At 42.9% G+C, this 24842-nt stretch overlaps 2 protein-coding genes across 8 annotated transcripts in view; one reads left to right on the forward strand and one right to left on the reverse strand.

Annotated features, from left to right (window-relative positions):
- Nucleotides 1-366: 366 nt before the first annotated feature.
- Nucleotides 367-3326, reverse strand: SAT1 (spermidine/spermine N1-acetyltransferase 1). 2 transcript variants are annotated; one of them, XM_040582517.1, is made up of 6 exons: nt 3040-3325; nt 2732-2783; nt 2564-2647; nt 1302-1403; nt 1175-1215; nt 367-880 (listed from the first exon to the last, which is right to left on the reverse strand). In XM_040582517.1, exons 1-6 carry the CDS (start codon nt 3103-3105, stop codon nt 710-712), a joined length of 516 nt encoding a protein of 171 aa, XP_040438451.1. In that variant the 5' UTR covers nt 3106-3325; the 3' UTR covers nt 367-709. The 2 variants fall into 2 exon arrangements, with proteins under 2 accessions (XP_040438451.1, XP_040438450.1); XM_040582516.1 differs by having other exon boundaries at nt 2564-2783; nt 3040-3326.
- A 680-nt stretch (nt 3327-4006) lies between these two features.
- ACOT9 (acyl-CoA thioesterase 9) overlaps nt 4007-24842 on the forward strand; it is a 28647-nt gene continuing 7811 nt past the window's right edge. The window contains exons 1-9 of one of the 6 annotated variants that reach the window (XM_040582520.1): nt 4007-4172; nt 10603-10694; nt 12212-12238; nt 15250-15295; nt 18960-19130; nt 19222-19259; nt 21408-21491; nt 22089-22192; nt 23295-23368. In XM_040582520.1, the coding sequence (XP_040438454.1) occupies nt 4141-4172; nt 10603-10694; nt 12212-12238; nt 15250-15295; nt 18960-19130; nt 19222-19259; nt 21408-21491; nt 22089-22192; nt 23295-23368 (668 nt within the window). In that variant the 5' untranslated portion in view covers nt 4007-4140. Of the gene's footprint in view, nt 4173-9134; nt 9273-9345; nt 9365-10602; nt 10695-12211; nt 12239-15249; nt 15296-18959; nt 19131-19221; nt 19260-21407; nt 21492-22088; nt 22193-23294; nt 23369-24842 lie in introns of those variants that run through there. The other 5 variants (XM_040582518.1, XM_040582521.1, XM_040582519.1 and 2 more) reach the window with 5 other exon arrangements.

A 24842-nucleotide genomic window follows, 5' to 3' on the forward strand; every position in this document is an offset into this window, starting at 1 on the left:
TCCCAAGGAGACAGTGCCACAAGCTCCCCACTTTAGAAAGTGGAGCTGCTTTCCAAAGCACAAGAGGCCTTTAGCCAAATTCAGCAGCTCCAACTGTAACTCAAAGGTAGCTGACTAGCACAGAATGCTCCTGAGACATGACACTCTGCACCACATAGGAAGCAGAGGTTGATCTCTAACCCCTCCAAACATTCAAGATTTGGCACAGGTGCCCCGAACCTCACCACTGGGTCCTGCAGGCATACAAGGACTGGGACTGGACAAGTTGTGCTTCACTCAAGAAAACATTTGGGTGAATGAGAGTCTTTTATTAATTTGCATGTCATCTAACTGAAAACTGAGAATTAAAAGTCAAAAATACTGCCATGAAGTGAAAACACTATTTATTTTTATAAAAGGCAATAATTAAACAAACCCTACCAGTGTGTACATTGTACACATTTGAATGACACTTACAAGAATGAAGTTTCCATATACAAAGATTACAAGCCCACACTGGTAAAGAATGCACACAAACACATACTCAACTTCACAGATGCCTCAACTCCAGATCACAGTAGCAATTACTCTAGGACCACACCTGCATAGATTTTCATTATTAGCATCCACACTACTTTATTCTACTACAAACTGCACACAGAAAGCAAGGAGAAGTTTATTCAGAGAGCACATATATTCACAGAAAGAATTTATTTGCTGGAATAATCTCTCACTCTTCTGTGGCCATCTTCAAGAGATATTCTTTGTCAATTTTGAAGAGCCTCCACCCCTCCTCAGTGGACAGATCAGATGCACCCCTTCTCTTATAGAACCTGATAGATGGTTCATTCCACTCAGCAACAAGGAAGTGCATACTGCTGCAGCGGCACTTCACAGCAACCTGCAAGTGTGCAACAACACATTTGAACCAACAGCACTAGGGAAGCCTACTAAGAACTGGTGAAAGTATTCAGCAACTATGTATCACCAGAAGTCATCAAGTTCATTGTCAGTCACTTCAGCACATGTCACTGTTTAACAGACTCTAGACAAGTCTAGTTTTTAAGCCATCTAGTGTCCTGTCAACTCCTTTAATTCTGAGTAGTGCTGAAGGAGAAGCTCTCATGCAGCTAGCAGAAGAGCAAGAACATCGTGTTCTCAGTTCTGCTTGTTTAGGCTTATCACTTAGACATACCTGACTCAAGTTCTTCAGAATTTCTGACCCAATGCCAAGTCCTAAAAAAAACAAACCACAGCAAGAAACGTAAGTTTTAATTTTGAAGTCCTACAGGAAGCAACTCATCTAATTCTGTAATACATACCTCTATACTCAGCCATCACATAAAAATCTTCAAGATACAGCAGTTTTCCAATCCATGGATCGTAAGTGAAGTAATACATGGCAAAGCCCACAATGCAGTGTTCTGAAACAAAGGGTTAACTTTAACCAGTCTGATTTTAAAAAGGCTTAAGTCTTATATGCATGTTTAAAAATACAGATTGTGACATGCAGACATTTGCTACTGGCTTAGAATTAGGAATGAAGTTCACAAGTAAGCACACAACTGAAAATACAAGCTCTGACAAACTTGTGTCTACCTAACAGAATGAAGATTGCCCTTGCCATACCCTGAAATCCTCAAAAGGAACACAAGGCTTTTTTTCCTACAGAGAAATGCATACCCTACTGATTTATCAGTATTTCTGTTCTGGAAGACAAGAAAACACTTTTCACAGCAGATCAATCTTGATGATTGCCTCTTCTACCTCAGCAACCAAAACAGTCTACCAAACTCTATAAAGAACACTGACCTTTCAATGTATATTCCTCTAACTACACTGTGCGAGAAGGCATGCTCACAGGTCACCTTCACAGCAGCATTTCCAGCACCTCAATTTACGCTTCCACAGAGAGGATCGCTTTTCTTTACCTTCACCACCATAAAGTCATGGTAAGTAAAGCTGCAGCTTCAATTTTAATTCTGTGGCCCAACACTAAAGAGAAACCAACTCTTCCAACAGCAGCCCATTCAAACCTAAACCTTGAGTATTTTATCTACATGTACTGTAACACTCTGCACATACTGTAAGAGAAGCGTGCAAACAGATTTCTGATCTACTGTCTTTGGTAAAGGTTTGGCAACAGCACTTGTCCCTGTAGACCTTACCTCATATTATGATCATCTACTTTATTGTGTAACGGATCTTTTAGTTACCTCCCCGCCCATCCATGTACACAGAAGGGCCATGTACATGGCGAAGCTAGAGACTGTAACCTGAAGATTGGGGACAAATTAAAGAAAAAAACGTGATTCAACAGGATTACATCAAGGTAAGTCAGGGTCAAACAAGAAAAGCCATTTAATTAACTGGAGTCAAGTAAATTACGTTACACCTGATCTTCCCACGCCTCCAGGATTAGCAACTACTTCAGCAGAGTATCACGATACGTTACTGCATTTAACAGTTAACCTATTCCTCCTACCCCAACTGACTGGCAGAACCTTACGTACAATCGATAACATTACATATAAGATGCCTGTTGTGTATTTAGCATCTAGCGGTAAGTATTGGGAATCCTCACCTTCAGACGACCACTGCTCTTTTGGCACTTCTGCAACCAGACAGTGGTAGAACGGGTGCTCGCCAAAGCCATCCTCAAGCAGCTCTAGAAAAGCAGAATAAATCGGCACCTGAGCTACAGCCACCGTCACCAGGCCACCAACCCGGCCAGCAGATGCCGCTTGGATACCTTTCTCGGTTAGCACCACTTGATCCTCCATGTCCTCGTACTTGGCTAGTTCCTGGAAGAGAGGGACGTGTCAGCGGACTCTCCCCACCGGCCCCCGCCGCCGCTTCCCCATTGGCCGCTCCCCGCCCCCGGCCTTGCGCAAGAGCTTGTTTTCGTTCAGACACAAGGGCGAGAGTGCCCCCCTCCCCCCCGCAGGCTGCCGGACCGCCCACCACGGCCGAGACCGACGCCTGAGCGGGTCTCCGGCCCCGTCGCCGCCCGGGCTGGGGGACACGCAGCTACCGGCCCAGCGTCGCCTGCCCCCCCACCTTGATCAGTCGCAGCAGGTCGGGGCAGTCCTCAGGACGCGCGGCGCGGATGCTGAACGAGGCCATTTTCGACGGCGCTTCCCCCTGCGGCCCCCTCGGCTGACGAGTCCCCGATGTGTGAACAGGAGGAGCAACTGCTTCTTCATTCGTGTCCCGGGCGCGGCGGCCACCTGCGGTCAGTCAGGCTGCGAGCATGTCCCGGCGGCGTTGAGCAGATAGGCGACCCCCGTCCGGCTGGCGCTGCGTCTCCGGCTCGACCTCTGCCCGGCGCTGTGGCCGGCTTCCCTATTTATCGACACTCGCGCTCCGCCTCTCCCCTCACGCAAGCCAATGGGAGCGCCCGTGGTGCTCGCCCTCAGCCAATGATAGCGCCCCTCCCCGGAATCTCGCCTCAGCCTGCCAGCAACAGCTGGTGCGGGATGTCTCGTGACTCCCCACCCCCACTCCCCCGCCCGCGCGGTAGCGCCCCCTGGCAGAGCCGGGCGGCGCTGCAGGGCGCCCGCGTTAGACACTCCCCACCCTTCTCCCTCAGCGGCGCGGGGGCAGGGCGGCGGGCCCGGGGCTGAGGGGACCCTTGGCGCTGCCTGGCGAGCCCGCCCTGCCGCTCCCCGGGGCTGGGGCTTCTCCCGGCACCGGCTGCCAGGGGACCCCGAAAAGCGAGCCCGTCGCTGCCTCGGCGAGCGCGGCTGCGCCCGACTCGGGGCTGCTCCTGCCGGGGCGTCGCGGCACCGTCTCGGGGGCCGTGGCGCCGCCTGGGCCCCGGGGCGCGGCGGCTGTCGACACGGTATTTTTCACGGCTGTGTTGAGGAAAAAACAAAGAGAAGCCGCTGTACTTGGCTGAAACACTAAGTAATGGTCCGTATCAAACCCCGCGGGGCGCGGTGGGTGCCTGGTACCGAAGTCCGCCCCGGGGCAGGCGCGGCCTGGCGGGGGAGGGCGGGAAACACCGACGGCGGCCTCCGGGCTTGGGGCTTTTCCAGCCTGACACACGCACCGCCGCCGGCACGGTTTACCGGCCTGACTGGAGGGGAAGGGGCGGTGCTGGGAGAAGCACGATGGACAGGAGTGTTTTCGAAACGAGGGATCTGCCAGTAGTCTGCCATGAGGGAGGCTAAGACTTCTTTTCAGTGGAGGTATGGATGTCCTTGAGGAGAGAGGTGGGTGCGATGGAGAATTCAATCTGGATACTCACCAAAACAGCTTTGGAGTATGAAAGGATGGAGGCATTAACCCCAGCCCACTTCTTCCTCTGAATGTTACCTATGGACACAGATCTGTGCTGCAAAGCGAGAGCTGGATCCTGATCTAGATGACCGTGCATGTCCATAGACCTACCAGCTAGGCCACCCAAAGGAGGAGTATGATTCTTTGGCGTAAACGTAGTTTTCTTTTCACCCTCTTCTATAAATCTTGCAACTATCATGCCCATTCTTAATTACTGTAAAGGAGCTCTTTATTGTACATGTAGCTTAATCTGACTTGGTTTAAGACTGACTTGGGATATGGGAAGACATTAAGTTGTGCTACTGCCTCAGAGTAACAGTCCTGAAAACCTGGATTCCCAAACAGTCTCACAACACTCACACCCTATTTTTCAGTGTATCCAACAATGTACAAGGTTCACCCTCTTTTAAACAGAGGGGCTGCCATGGAACGTGATACTACAGGAGAACTGTATTAAGAAGCATGGATTCTGGTGGTAGGTGCTAGCCAAGAAAATCCTTTGGCAGAGTGGAAAGTGCCTACAGTCCTGGAAGAGTGGTTTAGGACTTACGCAAACACTCTAACTGGCCCAGTTTACCCTCTATTGGAGCAAAAATGGAGATGCCCAAAGAACTGAAGCATTTCCAAACCATAAAGCAACAGCCAATGGCTATAATAGAAAAGTTTTGTTTCACGAGTTATGGATCTGGAAATCCTTCAGGACAGGGGTTTTGGTAGGGAGACTGACTCTGAATAAACTAGCAAGGAATAGACTCAGCCCAAGTACATACATTTAATGAATACACATTTTTTCAATCCCTAGAAATTACCTGACTGGGATTAGAAGTGGGGAATACTGTCTCTGTGAAAGATTTAACAGCGTTTGTGTTGTGTCAACTCTTCTTGGTTTACATTTCACAATGAGGAAGTCATGCTGTCAGGGAACTTACTGTTGTATAAGATCAGGAAGTGCCTAGTTCCTTTCATTCTCAGGTCAGAAAGTCATATGACTTTTGACGTTTCAGGGGAAAAAAAAAGCTTTTCCACTTTTGACTTCTTTGATGTCCTGCTTTAACTTGCTCAGAAATGTGCTGATACTGTGTTACCCCAGTGAATACAGTTCATTGGAGTTAGCTTTAAAGTTCAGGAGGTAGAAGGAAGTATCCTAAAGTATCAGAAACGGTTTCATGAAACAATAGGAAAAGAAGACAATAAAAAATAAAAGAACAACAACAAGAAAGTGAAAAATATCTAATTATTTAGTTATATATTTATTACATTATTTAATTATATATTTATTTTTTATATCTTTATATATTATTTAGTTATATATTACTAGAGGCATTTTTTCAGAATAAGTAAGATTAATAAGAATGGTAAGAATATTTTAGAAAGAGGTTCTAAAAGAACTCAGTTTAGTGAATGCATCAGACTGATGGGCCTTGTACTTCCTTTTGTTTCAAGTCTGTTTGTCTCTGAGCAAGTTTTGTGTCATCTTGACGTAGCTGAGGTCAGTGGTGAAATCTCTAATGACTTGGATAGGGCTTGGATTTTATCCCTGAGTGGTCAGCCTGTTTATTTGCATTTCTCTCCAAGGGAATGAGTAAGTGGTAAGTCTCCTGAAAAGGATCAAGTTTTTCTTAAATGATGCAATAATGTATGCTGGAAAGTGGTTAGTGAACGTGTTTAAGGTAAACCAATGTTGAAATTACTTGTTATAATGAAATATGCACAGAAGTCTGGATTAGCTTGCTTTTCTGTTGCCAGACAGCAGCTTCTTCCACATAGAACCCGCTGACGGTGAATCCACCTGAATCCTTCCACGAGAAGGGTTGGTACTTTGGTGTTTGCCAGGTGGAATGATTAGAATTATCTAAAAAGATCATGCGCATTGTCCTCCTCATTTTATCTCCTCCCTAAATCTTACTTGTAAGTGAAGAAACAGAAAATGTCATGTAAAATAGCAAACACCACTTTCTTTTTTAGCGTGCAAGAGGAACTGGTGTGAATAAAAGCACACAGAGTGCTAGGTAAGAAGCAGGTTTTCCCCACTTCTTCTCCAGAGATGGAGGTCTTGTCTAGTTTCAAGCTACAGGAAATAGCCATGCTAGTTCCCCAAGATCCTTTCATGGCAATGGAACTGGACAATTTATTCAGAGAGTTATGGGACCTCAGCTGGACTTGTACTGATAGTGTATTTTCATTTGCACCTAAATGTCTGAACAGCCTCTTTTCTTGGAGGCTGGACAGAAAGGCTCCAAGTGGGCGTCAGTTTTCTTTCTTTACCGTTCAACTAATCAAATTCTCTTCTCGTATTTTAATTTTTTATTTCCTCCTTTGCTAGGATTTCCTTTGATTTCCTTGAATTCCTGTATGAATGCCTCTCTCATGCTTCAAAGATTCTGTTCATAAGAAATAAAATAGGGAAGGAGAAGAACTGCTTATTCCACATTAAAATGCAGCGAGCTAATAGATTTTTTCTTATACTATCGAATGTTCTCAAGTATTTCAATCCAAATTGTATCTCCAAATTATATCTCCTGCCAAATCTCTGCAGCAAAATACAGAAAATGCAATTAATATTCAATATTGACCTGTAATTTATCCAGATTAGTCTTTGGACAACATTCAGGATTCTCTTAGCATTTTACTGACTAATTTCTTCCTAATAATTAGAGCTTGCACTGTTATTTATGAGTTCATAGTTGCTTCCCGGTACTTTTTCAAGTAACTTACAATTACTGTTTATCAACACCAGGCTGTACATAGGAAAAAAAAATATTTCTATCAGAATAGTACAGAATAGTAAATAAATACCACAGTAGCACTGCTCAGGATTCGGGGCAAATGCAAAATTAACAGTTTCATATAACAAAAGTGCATGAATTTCCATATGCTGGCAATAAAAGGACCATCATTTTCCATTATTATCTTTGTAGACATATTTTAGGTCATTAGAACCCTATTCCTGTAAGCTAATACATCTCATCTGTCATTTGGAATAATGCAATGGGTTTACATTTGATGAAGCTGGAATTTAGACATAACTAATTATCTGCCTGCATCCGCACATCATCTATATCATGCATGCAAAAGGTTATAGAAATAAATGTGAAGAAACCAAGCCAGACCTCAGTTTTATAACTTCATGTTTTGGATGCAGTAGAAGTCCCTTCGGCTCTGATCCTGCCATATACTTAAATCAGTGTTCTTGGGTGCAGTACCTCAGGCTCTAAAAAGAATCCTAGAGAATCTAAATTCTTCTTTAAAACTAACAGGGGTTTGTACGATGAGCAGATGTTTTTCTTACATGTCACATTCACGGTTTTGTATTTTGGCACAGTTTTCTGTCCTGTCCAGAGATGATTCTTTTCATGGCTTCTTGGTTTTTGGACCTGCAGTACACGCCCATACCACGTTTCCACATTTTTTCCTACAACCAGCTGAATGAGGTTTGCAATAGCACTGTTGATTTCTTCCTTGGTAAGACACACAGAGCAGGTTTATGCATTGTCAGGTAGCTAGGTGTGACTGCCTAGGCTGGCATATACAAAGGCTGTACCTGGGGACTGGCCTTGTAAGATGTTTGGGGGTGCAGGCCAGGTGAGAGGAGCTTCTCCCCTACCGTGCCGTGCATGCCACTCTACCTGCTCGCTGCCTTCTCCACAAACAAGGCTCACCCACCGGGCTCTTTGCTTGTGCCTGTGCCTGGTTGTGCGCTCATCAAACAGGAGGGAAGTGCTCGCACCACATCCCTGACAGAAATACTGTGCTGGTAGTAAGGGTCGGTTCCAGGCAGTTTTTGCTCAGTGTGCAAGGCACACAACTTCAGTCTCTCGGTCTTTCGAAACAGAAATCTGCACCCTATCACAAGTTTCATAAAAAAAGACACGAATCCTGTTTTTCAATTCACGTCACCTTAGTTTGCTTGGAAGCAATTTATCAAAAAGGATATGATAGAGAAAAAAACTGATGAGGTGTTACTTTTGCAAATAATGAATAATCCAGTTAATGTACTTTGACTGTTTGCTTAGAGCATCTGTTTTCTCATAGCCTCATACAGCCTCAGTGGCATCTTTAGCCAGGTATGTTTAACGACTTCATTGCTAATTCGTACCTCCTAGGAGCACCATTTTGATGGCAGCGGCCTCTCCGCTCTGAGGTTCTTCAGTTCCCAGTGACAGAAGTAATTCTGATGCAAGTTAATTTTTTTGATTATTCGCCTGCGGAAACCGCACAGCTTGCTCAACAGGGCAATGCTTCCTTAAACCTCTTCTCCCTAGGACAAGCCCAAGGCTCTCCATTATCTTCCTTAACAGTGCCACCAAGTGACTGGCCAGGGGAGGAGGCCGCGTCCCCCCACGCCCCGGCGGCACACAGCCGTGCCGCGGCGGACCCGGCCCCGCCGGCCGCCGAGCGCCCACCCTGCCGGTGCGGTGCGGCCCGGCCGCGGAGGGGCCCGGGGCCGGTGCCACGGCACGCCCGGCTCTGCGCCCGCGAGCCTGCCCTTTTCAAGACACAGCGGAAAGAAAAGGAGTATTAAAAATCAACAGATTAAACAAAAACAAATCACGGTGTTTATTCAAAGCAAGTCCCACGCACAGCCCGGCGGGCAGGGCCTGCCCGCTCTGCCGGGACCCGCCCGACGCCTAACGGTCGCCGGCGGCCCCAACATCCGCCCCTGCGAGCGGGTGCGAGGAGACGGAGAGGCCGGCGGCCGGCGCTGTGCGCAAGGCGCGGTCGCTGGCCGGAGGCCGGGGCCGAGCGGCAGCGCCCGGCGGGCCCGGAGCGGCCCCGCGGGCGGCAGCGGGCGCGGGCGGCCGGCTCCGAGCGGCCCTGCGTGGGCAGCGCACAGAGCGCGGCGGCGGGAGCGGCGCAGGGCCGCTCTGTGTGCGGGCGAGCCGCGAGTCTATGGTGCTGGAGGACCGCGTGCCTGGGGCAGGCGTGGCCCCGCAGGCGCGGGCGAGAGGCGGCCCCGCCGACTGCTCCGGCCCCGGCCCCGGCGCGGCGGGCACCATGCTGGCCACCCGGTAAGGCTGCCGCCGTGCCGCTTAGCCCCTGCCCGCGGCGGCGGGACCGCGGAGGGGGGCGGCCGGGGGAGACGCCGCTCCCTGAGGGGGAGGTGGGTAGCGGTTCCCGGCGGTGCCGGGGAGGGGAGCAGGGCCCTGGGCCGCCGCCCTGCCCGGGGGGTGTCGTGCCCTCACCCTCGCCCCGCGGCCGCCCCGCCCGCTGCCGTGAGGGGGCTCGCCCGCGGCACCGCCGGGCCTGGCGGCGGCCGAGCGCTGCGGGATGCGGGCTGCGCCGGGCCGGAGGCGCCGCTGGCCGCGCCCTGAGACCCCGGGCCAGAAGCTGCATCAGTCGTAGAGTTTCCACCGTTGCCACCTATGTCATCTCCGGGGCGTACGAGATTCCGCTGGCTTCTGAGGGGTTTTGTGTGTGTGTGTGTTCCTTTTTACTCTTAAGCACTTAGCATCCTTGCCCACAGAGGAAGCTCGTGTGTACATGATATATATGTGTGGATATGTATATGAGGGAGACACGTATAGGTATGTGTGTACATGGTCCAACTTTTCTGCTGGTGCCTGGTGACTTGCCTCCCGTTTGAGGTGAAACCCCAGACTCAGCTGAAGAAAATTACCAGCAACCCATGTTCCTTGTCAGGATAACAGTGTGAAGTAGCACGAGAGGTTTTGCTCCTGCTGACCTGACCCTCAGTGTATTCTTGTGTTCCCGCAGTTTCGCTTGCCTGGAGGAGCTGCACTGGCCAGTACCTGGTCAAACACTTTCCTGAACTGCTGGGCAGATTACATTCTCTGAAGGGTTTCATGGTTGTCCCTTCTTGCTGAACAGCTAAGAGGATTATATCCTGCACTTCAGGCTTGTTCTGGGTTGCAGCAGTACTAAGCCATGGAGAAGACCAGGCTTAGCTGAATGGGGTCATGTTGGATGCCTTGTGATACCCTTCTTGGGATATTCCACTTTCCATTGCTATGCATACCAGCCAAGTGCAGGAAAAGTGTGTGGTTATGGTCATGGATGATTTCCTAGATGCATGTGGACCCTGTCTGCGTTAGTGTGTCTGCAGGGTAGAAGCTGTTGTTCCCAGGGCATCAGAATAGTCAGTGAAGAGAACAATTACCAGCAGAAAAGCATTCATCTTGTTTTCAAATAAGGGCAGGTATCAGTTGGAATTTCATCTGGCTTGGAACTGTTGTACTGATTGTATCTGGTTCTAAAAGTCAGGATAAAAATAAGGAATGGGGGTTTCTGAAGTAATCAGCTCCATTCTAAAAATAAATCCTAAATTTATTTTCATGGCATTACTTTTAATGACACTGAATTCTTCTGCTCTGCCTATAGGTTGTGCATCATGAAGAAGCTTCCTTCTGTTCTGGCTAGAACACTCACGTCTGGGACCAGTGGCTTCCCAGTGCTTCCTGACATGTCTGAAGGTAATTGGCTGTACTTCAGAGCATTTTGCAAGGAGTTTATTGTTTCAGGTGGTGGTCCTTCGTGTGTTTACATGGTTTGGGTAATGGACATGCCCTTTGCTGTTGGCTCATGGCGTGTTTAAGAAGTAGTAGAAAATCACTGTGTGTTTGGAGATTAATGGCAAAAAATACACGTAATCATAATCATTGAAGTTGCGGATTTAGAGGCTTGTCTGGTTCTTTAGTTTTGGAAGAGCGTGTGATTTTTTTCCTGGTGGGACAACTGCTTCTCAGGTTGGCTCTAGATATAAAGTCAACATAGTACAGACAGGTGCTATGATGACTGGAGAGAATGGCCAAGAAATGGAAGAACTGAGTGGAAATAATGTCTTACAGAACCTTTTATGTGCTAATACCATTAATTTCCTAAACTTAGATAAATCTTTTAATCAGATCAGCAGCACTGCCTCATGAAAATGCTCTGTCAGTAGAGCTTTGTGTTGAAAGATTGTTTTAGTGCTCTAATTGTAATAAACAGTAATGTTCCTGTTTCAGAAGCTTTTATAAAAGTTTTCTTGCATTCTAATCCCATGTACTGAGAAAAGAGGAGGAGGGAAAGGGCTGGAGCCAGGTACAAATAATTCCTTTATGGAGTTCTGCTTGTTTCTGAGATGTTCTTGTTCCCTTTGTTCTCTAAATAGAAACCACAGGTTATCCAGTAAAAGAGAAAATGAGAGTTATTTGTTGTTAGAGAAGTTCTTTCCATTATTGTTTATAAATAGTAGTTTGGGAGGTTAAAGGAGAGGAGCAAGGATACAGAATATTGCATACTTGCAAATATTACCCTGCTCTTTTGTTTGGATATTTGACAATGATACCACCTAGAAGGCCAGTAAAAATAGTAGAGGTCAGGCCACCCTGGCCTTGTCTCTGATTTGTTTCCAAGGAATACTAATATATTTTGGACTACAATAACTGTAAATATTTGAGATTCTGTTCCAAAATCATAACATTTAAATAATGTTATGCAGACTTTTGCTGATATGTAAACTAGTTTCCTTTAATTTGGTATCCATGCTTCCACAAAAGCACCAAATAGTTATTCTTACTAGCTTTTTACATGCTTCTTCCATGGTTCTCCCAAAAGCTACACAAAGCAAGACTTTGGAGGTTTCCTCTGAGATATCTCTCATCCTGCTTCCTGAAAAATGCACCAAATATTTTTCCCAGAGTTATTGGTGTTTGTCAATAGTACATGGTAGCACCAAGTTTGAAAAACTGACTTACACTGCAAGCAGACATTACACAGAGCCAGTAGACAAAGGAACTAGAAAGCTGGCTTTGAAAGAAAGGACAAACTCAGTTGAAAAGACAAAGATATTGACTGTAAATTGGGCAAGGACATGTTTCCTACTGAAACTAAGGAACATGGGCTAAATGGAACTCAAGCAGATAGAATAATCTGGTAACTCCTTACTAGATGTAATTTGCATTGTTTCTTGTAATTGTTAATCTAACCTGTGTTTTCCACTCCACAGGACACTTACCCATTCATGTGAATAATGGTGTGTTGTGGTAATCTGTACATATTTTAATATTTGCTGTAACACTGAACTTACTTAGCTACTGTTTTTCCTTACTTCAGCATTCATGAAAAATGAAACGCTAGTATTCTTCTCTGTTGACTTGCTTAAAGCCTCTTTGCCTCGAGTGAATGGCTCTGATCTTGTTTGTGGCAATGTTGTTGTACTAGATCTCTGTCCGCACACTGTGTTTCTGGTGGCGTGCTGGGTAACACATTTCTAAGAGGCTTGTGGGATACAAAATCTCTTACGCAGTGGCTCCTGCAGTACTTAGGTTCATTTTGGACGTTTGAATCCACATCTTTCACTGAAGTCCAGAACAAGCACTATACCAAAACTGGTAGTAAAATACATTGCAGTGGTCTACCTGAACTTGGATACAGTCTGGAGAGGCACCAACACAAGGGGACATGGATCTCATTAGCAGAGATGAATGCAGTGATCTTGTCCAGCTGCCCTCGTGTCCTTTCTCACAGCACAGTGCAAATAAACTCAGACCCTGCTGCTCTGGTATTAATGATCCACTGATCGCAGTTAGGAGACATGTGAGATACACAGCATGATAATGGTGGATAAGCCCCATTTGCTTTAATTGTTTTGCAGATTTAAGACATTTGCCAAATAGAAGAGAAAGAGTTTATGGATTTTTATGCTTAATTACTTACTTAAATTTCTGTTGTAAGATAACTAATATCTAGAAGAGCAATATAGTTTTCCCAGGGAGGGGGGAAAGAGAAAACCCATGTACTTTTTTTTTTTATGAGCCTGTAAAATGGACTGGATTTAGCTTGGCAAATTTGGAAACATTTTTACACTTTGTTGCTTTTATTGTTAAAATAAAAATTATGTGGTCTGAGCCTGGCAAATACTTACTTGTATGCCTGAAATTGAAAGCAGAAGTATGAAATGTGACTAACAGTGTATATACATGTTTGCACATTTGGACTCGAGATTTTTTTTCAGAGCCTTTTACCTCTTTAGAGTTGAAAAGGAAAATGAACTTTGTTTAGACAATGAGAAAGTGCTGTTTATTCCCTCTCCATCGCAGCCCAGTCTGCACCTATTGGAAAACAGAGGTTTTGTGTTCTAGAAGCTGTAACAGTGTTTCTGCTAACATTGTATTTATCAAATGCATGCTATGGCAGTTTTACCGGTGGAGTATGAGTAACAGGAAGGTAGTATCTGTTCTGTACAAGCCTGCTGCTTCTTAAGAAAAAAAGAATATCTTACCCCCTTCCAAAAAACCCGCCCAACTCTAAGCTTAGTTTTCAATCAGTTTCTTTCAGTGAAATTTTTTTTTTTGTTCTTAGAATTAGTAGTGGAACTGTTCTAAGTTCAAAACATGATTTTAGCCTCCTTTCCTAAAGAAGTGAGGCCTAAGCAACCTGTTTCGTCTTTGTCTGCCTATGTTCTTGTCCTCCTCTTCTTCTAGAACCTCCTGTTGCTTGATGTCAGCCAAAAATCTTGAAGCCAAAATGATGAGCACAAATCTTGAAGAGAAATGTGTTACCACAAGCTTTGTGAAAGTTGGCTTCCAAATCAGAGGTCCGGTGGGGTGCCTCAGCTAGTGTTGGGGTCTGCCACCACCATGGTGTTTGCTAGCAGCTGGTGAGTGACGGGGGGCTGTGCGCTGGCTGGCTGGCAGTCAGCCCCTTGCCTGCCTCTGGGCTAACGGCAGCTCACGCTGGTGCTTGTCCGGAGGGCAGGCAAAACAGGAGCAGGCTGGGAGTGTAGGGACCAGGTGTTGCAGAGGGAGGAACAAGAGAGACAGGAGGTTAGGGGTGCTGCAGTGGTGGTATGGGGGACTTGGACAGGAAAGCAGCAGAAACTGAAGCGACTGTGTGGGGAGGAGGGAGGCAGAACCACGTGGATCTGGGTGAGAGAGAGGTATATGATTTAATACTTAGGGAATCAGGCTCTGCTTGCTCCAGAGTTCTCTGAACAGCTTGCTAATCGCTGTGAATACTCTGACTGGGCATTTAGCTTGAAAAGTGCCAAGCCTGATGACGTCTGATAATCTAGAAGGACAAAGAATCAGCTCATGAGTCACCAGCAGTCCTCTTTCTGTTTCATCATGATTTTTTTTTTTTTTTTTTTGGGTAGCCCTTCCTTGACGTGTCCCTAACTATTTTGCCCTAATATTTGAACTTCCTTATATTAACATCTTTGTAAGTAACCAGGGAATCCCTTGCTCAGCTCTCAACTTCTGTTCTGAGCTTGGTAATTGTTGCTGCTTGTTTTCAGCCGTTTCCAAATAGCATACATTCACCTGGCTAACAATGATGGGGTAGTTTGATAGATTTGATGGGACCTTAGCACACTTAATAGCCTCATCTGAGGGAGGAGCAGAAAACCTGCTTATGCAGATTATTCTTGAAATTTAGGAAAACCTTGTGCAGAGCTAGTATTAACTCTCTAGTGCAGACAGTGCTGGAATTGGTTTTATAGGCCTGTTTTCAGTGTCTTAACGCTGTGTTCTTTGAGACTGCTAAAAATTTCCAGTCTGCTGACATTACCTGCCTTCACAGGTGGGATTATTTAAATAGTATTCTCCTCATTCCCCGTCTCCCAGCTGCACTGTTCCTTTTTATGTTCTTTTATGACTTTCTGATACATTTTTATTTCCACAATTTTTTTGTGTTTAGGCTGAAATATTTTCACATCAGAATTCCTCAATCTGATATTGATCTGCTGTCTCTTTCAGCTGTTAATTAGCCCTGCAGGTGTTTGATTGCATTAACAAACACTCCTTGTTGGCTATACACAGTAAGCTACGAATCATGTTACTCAGGCCATTATTGTGATATGCCTACTAACAGCATCATGGATTTGGCCAAACTTTTGTTTCTGGGCTGCTATTTGCATGAATTTGCTTAATTTTCCTGTTCTGGGATGAGGATTGTGCCTTTTATCACCACACAACCTCATCTTCATCACTTACAGAATTAAACTTGATTTGCTTGGTTTTTTTGTGTGTTTTTTCTTTTTTTCAGTGCGGAGCAGATTGAGGGATATAGTGGGAGCATCTACCAACTGGAGGTACAGTGTACATTAAATGTGTTTTACTTTATTTGTGAAACCCAGAGCTCAGGGTTGTGGTAGTGGAAGTTAACAATGTTAGCTGCCTGAGTGGAAAAGAAAAAAGATCCAGCTGAAAAGCAATGCAGACAAGGTTTCTGAATTGTTACTTTGTGGTTGACCAACTTCTGAAATTTCTCTGACAGAAGATCTTTAGCACCAAAGGAACAAAACGTGATCTTGATGTTTACAAGGTTTTCCTATTAGCTTTAACTCTGATGGAAGTTTAAGAGTTGTACTGTCTGGCTGGAAATGTTGCTGTTACTCTTGAGTTATCTGTTGGTGGATTACCCACATAACGGATTTATCCTGCACTGGATTCAGAGGCAGCTGAGCTGGTTCAGTGTGAAGCAGGTTGCATTACAAATGGCCTGGCGGCATCCATGTCACTTTGGAAAATTGTGAGCTCAGGATCAGGGTCTCCTTAGTCAGGAGCATCTTGTGCATTTCTTTTCTCTGCTGTAGCTTAATTTTAGATGAATTTACCTATAATTTAAATCATTGGTGTTTTGGCTGTATTCAGGTTACCTTCTTCCCTCTTCATTACATTGGATAAACCAGAGTTGACTGTAATCCTCTACTGTTAATAGTTCTGAAAAAGTCAATATAGCAGTCTGGGGTAATTGTGTATTGCAGTTTGCTTGGTCCCATATTTATTTTATTGATTGTTAATTTTCTTATAGCTGTGTTTGCTGAGCTCTTCTTTCACACTTTGTGCACTGATAAGGAAATGAATAGAGATTTGCCTGGGTGGAGTGTCTGATGTGTCCAGGCCTTCTGACTAGGTTTATCTAAACAAGGTTATAGGCATGCTAAAGAAAGTGCCTGAATCAGGGAAGCTGAGTTTTGCTTAGTAAGACTAGTATCCAAGCGTGAGGGGGCTTAAAATTCTCAATAGGTCAGCTAAAAAGGGGTTTAAAAGTTGTTTTTTAAAAAAGCCTTCCCTGCAGCCCAGAATGGCTGGGGAGGAGCCATCCAAGGATCGAGATTTTAGAGGGCTCTGGTCAAATCTGATCTTCCATCTGTCTCTTTTCCCCGACTGCTCCCACCCTTTAAGGAGAGCAGACTGAAGCCAGGATCACCACAGCAGTGTTTTTCTTAGATAGGTACATTTCTTGTGCTGTATAAAATACAGTAGAAATGATTTGCAGAGTACTGTGTGCTCTAACTCCCCTGAAGAAATTAAGCCAGGGAGCCCATAGCTGGGAGTGCTTGAGAATGTTGGGTTTAATGTGGGGAGGTTTGAAGGGCATGGATCATGCAGCCTTTGAGATCCCACTTTTAAAATGGAGTGACAAAGAACTGATACGTGGAGACTGAACAGCCAGTGCTTTAATTCATTTAGGCCACAGAATGACTAAAGAGGACAAACCAAAGAGAACAGCTTGATAGGGGTCCTGAAATGGGAACTAGGGAAAGACTGATGCACATACATCTGGATTGGTGGGAGAGAGGAGAGATGCATGCTGGAGGAGTACTTTTGGCTGTTAATTTTACTAAAAGGAAACACTGGTTTATGATTTCTCTTGTAAAGGTCAGTGGCATTTTGTATTAGAAAGAAATATCTTGCTTATATATTTATTCTGCTTTTGTACTTAAATTGTAATTAAAACTATTAATTTGTTCATTGCTAATTATAGTCTAGGTAAGAGCTGTGGCCATTTCAGAAATAAATATAATGTCATTTCTGCAAATGTGTAGGGCAGGTATTAGTTAAGACTTGGATAAGAGATTGTTACTGTATGACTAGCACTGCAGTGTGTAACAGTATGTGTTGAAAAATGTTATTGCCTTGAGCCTAATATTTCCATATATTGAAGAGTACATTCTGAAGCTGAAGTCAAGAAGAGTTCTGCTGCTGACCTCAGAGGAGCCAGGATGGGACTGGTGAAAACAGAATATAGTTAAATCTTTATTGTTTGGTTTCTCTGTGTTTATAGACAAGTTTCTGATTTAGGCTCTGATTAATTTCTCTTCAACTTTTCACTGAAAGATCTCAGAAACAAATATTTTAAAAAGCAGAAAGGTGCATCATCTTGGACATTGCATGTTTCCTTAGTCATCTAGTATATTCTATTTCTATGCAGTGGCATAACTTCAAACATTAACTCTCTGGAGGAGGTTATTGTGTTTCTATTTTCTCTGAACTCCGCAGTAGTCATGTTGCTTAGATGAGGTAAACCATATTTCGTATTTAAAGCAAGCAAACAAACAAAACTAACTGAAATTTTCTGCTAGACTTTTACTTTCTTTGATCACGGATTATTCATATTTCCCCAAAAATTACTAAACAGAAAAGAGGGAGTGTAAGTCAAAGTGTGACTGCTTTGTACCTCTCCTCTTCCAAAAAGAAAACTCAAGCCAAAAAAGTCTTTATCTTAAACGGCTAATACCCGCAATTCATCCAAAGTCAAAACTGAAGACAATGTTTCTTTTTGGTGAAAAGGTTCTTTCTGTTGTTTTCTTTCAGTTTTTTTTTTGTTTTTTTTTTTAAAGTTGGTTTTGTTAAACACAATGGCACTCGGATCTCAGCAATGCAGCATGCACAACTGAGTGAATGGCACATATCCACAAATTTAAAATTGTTTGGTTACATAGTGTTTTATGCCTTCTTGTGCTCTGTGAAATAGATTCATAGTTTTGCATACTCCTTGGCTTTATACCAGAACTGATGCATGTTTAACCCTTAGGTTTTTAATGCTTTGTTGCTGGTTCTAGGGATGTTATGAAATACTTGCTTTATTGAGCCAAGTTGCACTTTGAAGGGGAGGGAACTTTGAAGGAACAGGTAAGAGAGAGTGTTGGGCAAGATTGTTATATCTCGTAGATACTGTGTAAGGAACCAACCTGGTAGATTGGAAGGAAGTGACAGTAAGTTGGGCCTTACTCCCTCTGACTTGGTGGTGCTGGAAAAGCAGTTCTGAAAGGGTAGTGCTCCCTTTTCTGTATTTTATCTTTCTATGACTTTCCTGTATAGTTGTAAGATGACTGGGTAGGAACAGAGAGAGAGAGAGAAAAAAAAATAGATTCATTTTCTCTTTTAGCTTGCTGATCAAGTGTATGCTGTATGAACTGATGCTGTGAAGGGAGAACTCACCTGTGGATCAGAGAAAATCTTAGCAGATCAGTTCTCTGTGTTGGTAGTACTAACCAGCACTTTACATCCGCTTTACTTCATGGGAGAGATTTTAAGTTGAGAGTCCTTTAAAATGGATGCTGTAGGAAGAGCTGTGATACAGTAGCTGTGGAAGACATGAATATGCACAAACCCTCATAGGTTAAATTATGTCTGATTTGTTCTTTTCAAGGAGAACGATTTTGGGAGCATTCAGAGTTAGATAAACTTTGTTCATCTCCTTAGTGCAAAGTTTGTGTTTGCCACTTGTACATATAACTATTTAAAATGTTTTCTGCAGTAGTCTTGCCTAGCATTATCTCACTGTGTGCATTTCACTTTCTTTTCAAGTCACGCTTACTGTGTCTTGCTATTTTTACTGCTTTTTTGTTTTCATTTTGATAATCTTCAATGTGACATCTTTTAGCTAGGTTGGAGTTCTGTTGTCATATTCCAGACAGAGTGTTTTTTGTTTTTTGTTTTTTGTTTTTTGTTTTTTTTTCTTACCAGGGATCATGTGCAAGCAATGCAAGAAAGAAAAGCTCTTCACACTTTACTGGCAAAACGGCAGGAAGATCTCCCTCCTAGAAGAATGAAGGATAGCTACTTGGAAGTCATTCTGCCTCTAGGAAGTCAACCTGAAATAAGAGAAAAGTACCTGAATGTACACAACAGTGTAAGGTAACAAAACAACTATGTGACACACAAGAAAGTATTAACTTTCATTTACTGTGTGTGTAGGTATTTAATTGTCAAAAACCTGATCTTACAGGTTTGGAAGGATACTTGAAGATCTCGACAGTTTAGGAGGTATGTATCTATACCCTTGTAAAGAATGCACAAGTAATGCAGACAAAGTGAGTTTGAGTACTGTTGAGCACTGTTTGGGTGATATATATGACCTCAGGGAGGGAATAATATCAATGCGCTATCTCAAAGGAGAAGGAGAAAACCAAAAGATACTAATGCTGAAGGAGAAGGAAGGATGATAAAGAACAGACAGAAGCAAAATTGGTCAGCTTCAGCTTCTTGTCTCTGCCAACCAAGAGACAAGGGACCATCTTTGTAAGGGACCATCTACAAGAATAATTTACTGATGACTGATCCTAGGTTATGAATGTGCATTGAGTGTTAAATCAGAGAAAATCTGCAGAATCCACCATTTCAACATGAGATTTTTCACTTAAAAAAACACCCCACAACAAAAAAAACCAACACAAAACCCAACAGAGTGAGGTGCAAATATTTTAATCTTCCCTTTGGGGAGAGGAGAGTATAATCTGGAAAGAACAGAATGTATCCGTTGAGAACAAATGAAAAATGCTTGGTATAAATTCTTGGGTTCTGACTCCAAACTGATGTTACGGGTAAAATCAACTCAGTTATTTCATGAATTAGCTTTCTTAGGTTTTTTTCTCCTTTTAATTTATTTGTGGTCTTTAAAAGTTCAAGATCTTTGACTTTTGTTTTGCAGCTAAAATAAGTGCTAGGTTATTAATATAACTTGGAGATACTTTTTTCTTTAAATCTCACCAGGTGACTTCTTTCTTCATCAGAGTTCTGTAGCTAGTTGGGAGCATTTTGATGGAGATTTTTAACAAAGAATAAGTGCTTATTAAGGGAAGGGTCTGAATGGAACAGCTTTTTGGGTTTTTTTTTGGCAGGAAAGACCTTCTGCGGGTCCAGGTGGGCAAAACTGAGGAAGGCAGAGAAACAAGTGAATGTATGTCACCTGTCTATCAAGGACAGACAAGACAGCTAGGTGGTTTATATTTCTTTCTGGGATGTGGAAGGTAACTGGCTTCAGTACCTGTCCTGAATTAGAAAAGGAGACTTGAAACTGTTGGCTGCCCTTCATTGGTGAATGAGATGAGCTGTTTTTCATTCTGTGCCTTTTTTATTTTCTCTGGAAATCTGTGAACATCTTAGGTTTTTCCTGTTGCAGCACAGAATGTCTTTGCCTTGTTTGTAGTCATACTGGGCTTCAGTCAGTTCCACTGAGGAGGTATCGTTTTGAGTTAATCAAGATACCTGTCCCAATTACACAATATTCAGGATGGTGGTCAGCAGTTTTCACAGGAAATTATACTGTTTCATTCCCCCTCCCCAGTACATTCTGTGATCTTGACAGATGTACTGCATAAAGGTCTGATCAACTTTCATTTTTTTGTCTTTGTCATTAGGGTTCTGATAGATGACATTCAGGCTTTTACTAATCATATTGATGGCATGAGTTCATAGGTATAACAGTTTTTAGAATTGTGACTTCAGTAATCTTAGGGAAAAAGTTTTTGGATTATGTGGAAGGACAGAGATCTTCCTCCTCTTTTATCGCATTAAGCACAAACAGATACTTTTCGGTATGGAAATCTGTGCTGAGTGAAAATCACATGAGTACTAGAAAAAATAGTCTTTGCAGTCTTGTATTACTCTACGGACTCTGTTTACTTGGATATGCTTTTATGAGCAGAGCTAATTAATTTAAATAGTGGTTTGGCTAGTAATAATTAGAGTGTGATAATTACCTCTGACTATGCTTTCATGCCTGTAAGGCACAGTTTATCTAATCGGCATCCCTTTAAAGGAATCAGTACTTGAAAGTAAGTCCTCAGATAGCTTGTGTCCTTGGACAACCTGCATGAAATCAAAACAGAAGGTAGGTAGGATCTGAGACAGTGGGCTGCAGGGGTAGAGGGAAGAGATTACGTGGGTTTGAAAGTGGAGCAAAGTGCTGATTTAAAGTTAAATTTCTCTTTGTAGTAAGTAAATACATATATAACTGAGACAACTGCTGAATCACTGTTTTCTTTATAGCAATCTTGTGAGTTACATACATGAACATGTGGAAGTCATGTGCACTCCTACAGTATGATACTTAAGTATGTATTTTGCAGGTACTTTTCATGCACCATTGAATTTTTTGTTAGAGAGATGACTCCATTTTTGTTCTCTCCACAGTTCTGATTTGCTACACTCACACCAAGCAGGAAATGCAGCCAAGGTCTCCCTTATCAATAGTTACAGCTCTGGTGGATAAAATCAGTAAGTGGCAATTTGGTCAGTAGAAATGTTTTCATCTGTTTGTCTTACACTTTTAGCAGCTACTGCCTTCCCATGGATGTTACTGCGGATACCTTCTTCACTCTTCCATTTAGTTCATCTTGTTTTGGCTTTGAACTCTGAGTACTATGGCTTTTGTTGAATGGAAGAGGGAAGACGGCTTTGTAGATTCTTTTCAGCATTTCATTCAAATGGTTCCCTTCAAAATACAACTTTCATGCTTCCTGCACTTCTGTATTTGGTTTTATTTTGGCATGTGAGTTTCTTAGCTTCATTATTGAAGAGTGTTTGTTCTGGTGGAGTTGGACCTTGCTTGTGTGGCTGAACACCTCTGTGGCTCTGCTATCCATCTGCCACCTGTGTGCCCACCTCCTCCTCCTCCTGTTCTGGCTTTCAAAGTCTGATAAGGCAGAAACTGCAGGCTAGCAGCGTGGTGGTCCCTTGCAACAACTGTCTTTTCTGAGTTGTCTTTGTGTGTGTTGCCACTTGCAGAACACAAAAAGGTCGTAGAGAATCCAGTCTTTCTAGTATTACATGTGAGTGATTTGTCTCCAGTAACCTCTAATGTTTGTCTTGTAGATTTGTGCAAGAAGATTATATATCCAGACTGTGACATCAAATTTACTGGCAACGTTTCTTGGGTTGGGAGGACCTCCATGGAAGTGAAGATGCACATGCTGCAGGTTAGTTCTGTGACTTCTCTCTATCTTATGACAGGCATGAGATGCTTCAGTGGGAATTCTGGATAATGACATTAGTAATCTGAACTATATTTTCTAGAATAACTGTTTTTGAAGAGCTTGACACAGCCCTAGTGTTTGAAGACCAAGATATCTTGTTGCACCTAGACTACTGGAAGCTATCTGTTGCTAATCTTTCTTTTGAGACACATTTTTCTTAATCATTGTTTTGTAATTAAACAGCAACACAGTACTCCTGCAGAAAAAAATAGGTGACTGTGCTCTGCATGTTCTTGAATAAGTTTCTTCTTGCTTTTGAAAAACTTTATTTTTCTTCTACCTTTGCATTTTATAGATTTATAAATTTTAATGTTGGTATTTGGAACCAGTATTAAATCATACCTCTTGTGTTCATTTTATCTACTGCGTAGCATAGTGTGTGTAATGAGTTATTAAATACTAAATAATAGAAAATCAATAAAGGGTGTAACTAGACTACACTGTGCAGGAAGCAAAGGGAATATTAGTAATTAAATTTTAAAATCCTTAACCTTTCTATTGAATATTTGCTGTCAGTTGATCAGTTAACTGAAATATTAATTCAGTTATTTAATTATTTAGAGTAACAAAGATATGCTATAAACAAGTAATATTAGTGGCTGTAATTCAGATAAACAGGTAAGTATTTTTTTGTTCTGTTGGTCTCCTTAAGTCTCTGATGTAGAAGTTAATGTTACACCTCTATTGTTGGAAGTCTTCGCAGTGCCGGCATTAGTGACAGTTTGGTGTTGACAAAAAAATGTTTTGGCATTTCTCAGAATAAAGGGTAATAGGTCCTTTTAAAATGCCTGTGTTGGTTTCCTTCCCTCCCAGCTGAAAGTGGTAGTTAATAAGCATTCCCTGCTTAAGGTTTACACTGCAGAATTCCTTAAACTAGTTTTAATTTGCGTTACTTCCTTCTCTTCGACCTGTTGTGAAAGTTCTTGGAAGGGATGTTGGAGTGTGAAAGTAAACATTAACAGTGTGATGGAATAGTTGATGTTGACTTGTAAGCACACTTACAGTTTTACAGTTTAAAAATAGAATTGTTTCCTGTCTCTCGTAGCTACATGATGGTGACTACAGCCCTGTGTTAGATGCAACCTTTGTCATGGTGGCCCGGGATCCAGAGAACAAACGGTAATTTGTAGGACAGGAAAATAGTTTTCAGACTCCCACTGTGGTGAAAATAACAGACATGGCAGCTTGCTATGTATATGTAGAAGCCATATAGCGTAGGTGATAAATAAATCACATGGTCAATGTTTTCTGCTGGCAAGTGTTACTTCCCTGCAGCAAACTTCAGAGCATTGATTTCAGCAGTCAGATGATACCAGGAATTGCTATTAGTCTTGGGATCTGAGCCTTTAACAGATTTTCCCTGTGTTTGAATGACTGACCTGATGGAAACAGAAGTGAATGAGTCTCTAGAAACCCACCTGCATTCTAGTAGTTGCTAGAATTAATTGCCTTCTTGCCCTAAAACCAGAATGGATTGAATTTTAATGGTTAAATAGTCTTTAAGTGGCTAATGCCATTAATTCCCTAATTGATGTGATAGGTGTCATCAGAATAATTCAGCCTAACACTTGCTTATATAAGTAACTTGGAACAGGTAAGTATTCCCACAGAACTTTAAAAAAAAAACCACCACCAAGAACTTTCTTATTTTTCTGGTTTTACTCTCTCTGCAATTTCTTAGTCATTAAACTAACAGACTACTGAGTTTCAGTTTTGGTTGATGACTCCAGAAAAAATCAGATGCATTTCTTACCTCTTTCTTGTATAGCCTGAAAAAGTAATAAACAATTTTCTGGTTTTAACTAGTTTAAATAATTGCCTGTATTTAATGAAGGAGTTTTGCTTGACATAGCTACTTCTAACATTATCAGGAATAAATAATTTTTAGGTAGGTTTCCATCAAACTTATGAGATATTTTTTTTTTTTTAGAACCCATTGACATCCTATACATTAAAAGAAAATATTTATGGTTCCCATTGTAAGGACCTGTTTTGCAACAGAAGTAAATCAAATCTGATGTAATTATACACTAGCAAATTGACTGGGGACAAGCCTACCTGGACTCGTGTAGATAGATACAAAGTTCAGTGGCTGTTCTTAAAGCCAGATGTCCACAAGCCCACTGTGTTTTGGAAGCATTCTGTCCATACAAGAAGGGTGTTTGTCCTATGTAAGGTAGAAACTTTTCAGAGAGGTACAGGGTGTATGTTACGTTGGTTATAGTGTCACAGAAACATGGTTGTGTGGCTTTTGGACCATAGCAAACTTGCATCTCAGCAGCTTGGGGCTTGGACAGGAGAGCTGATGTAGATGTGTCCTGAGCTGAGGAGAGGGAGAATGAGCTCTGTGATGGAGAAGGAGCTGGTGTGTCTCCAAAATCCAGATGATTAGCAAACTGGGAAAGAGCAGTTTGTTCAAAGTGAAAAGATCCTCTCTGCATGCCTTTTGTCACCAGCATAAGTAAAGGCTTGGGGTAGAGGTGAATCATTTGGCAGATATCTGTGTGTATGTCTATGTATATATTGTTCTAAGCGTTTGTTTCAATGCTGAAAATAGAAAAATAATAATCAGAAATTATGGGGAAGAATGGCT

This window comes from Falco naumanni, chromosome 2 (genome assembly GCF_017639655.2).
Source record: "Falco naumanni isolate bFalNau1 chromosome 2, bFalNau1.pat, whole genome shotgun sequence".
Taxonomy (NCBI): Eukaryota; Metazoa; Chordata; class Aves; order Falconiformes; family Falconidae; genus Falco; species Falco naumanni.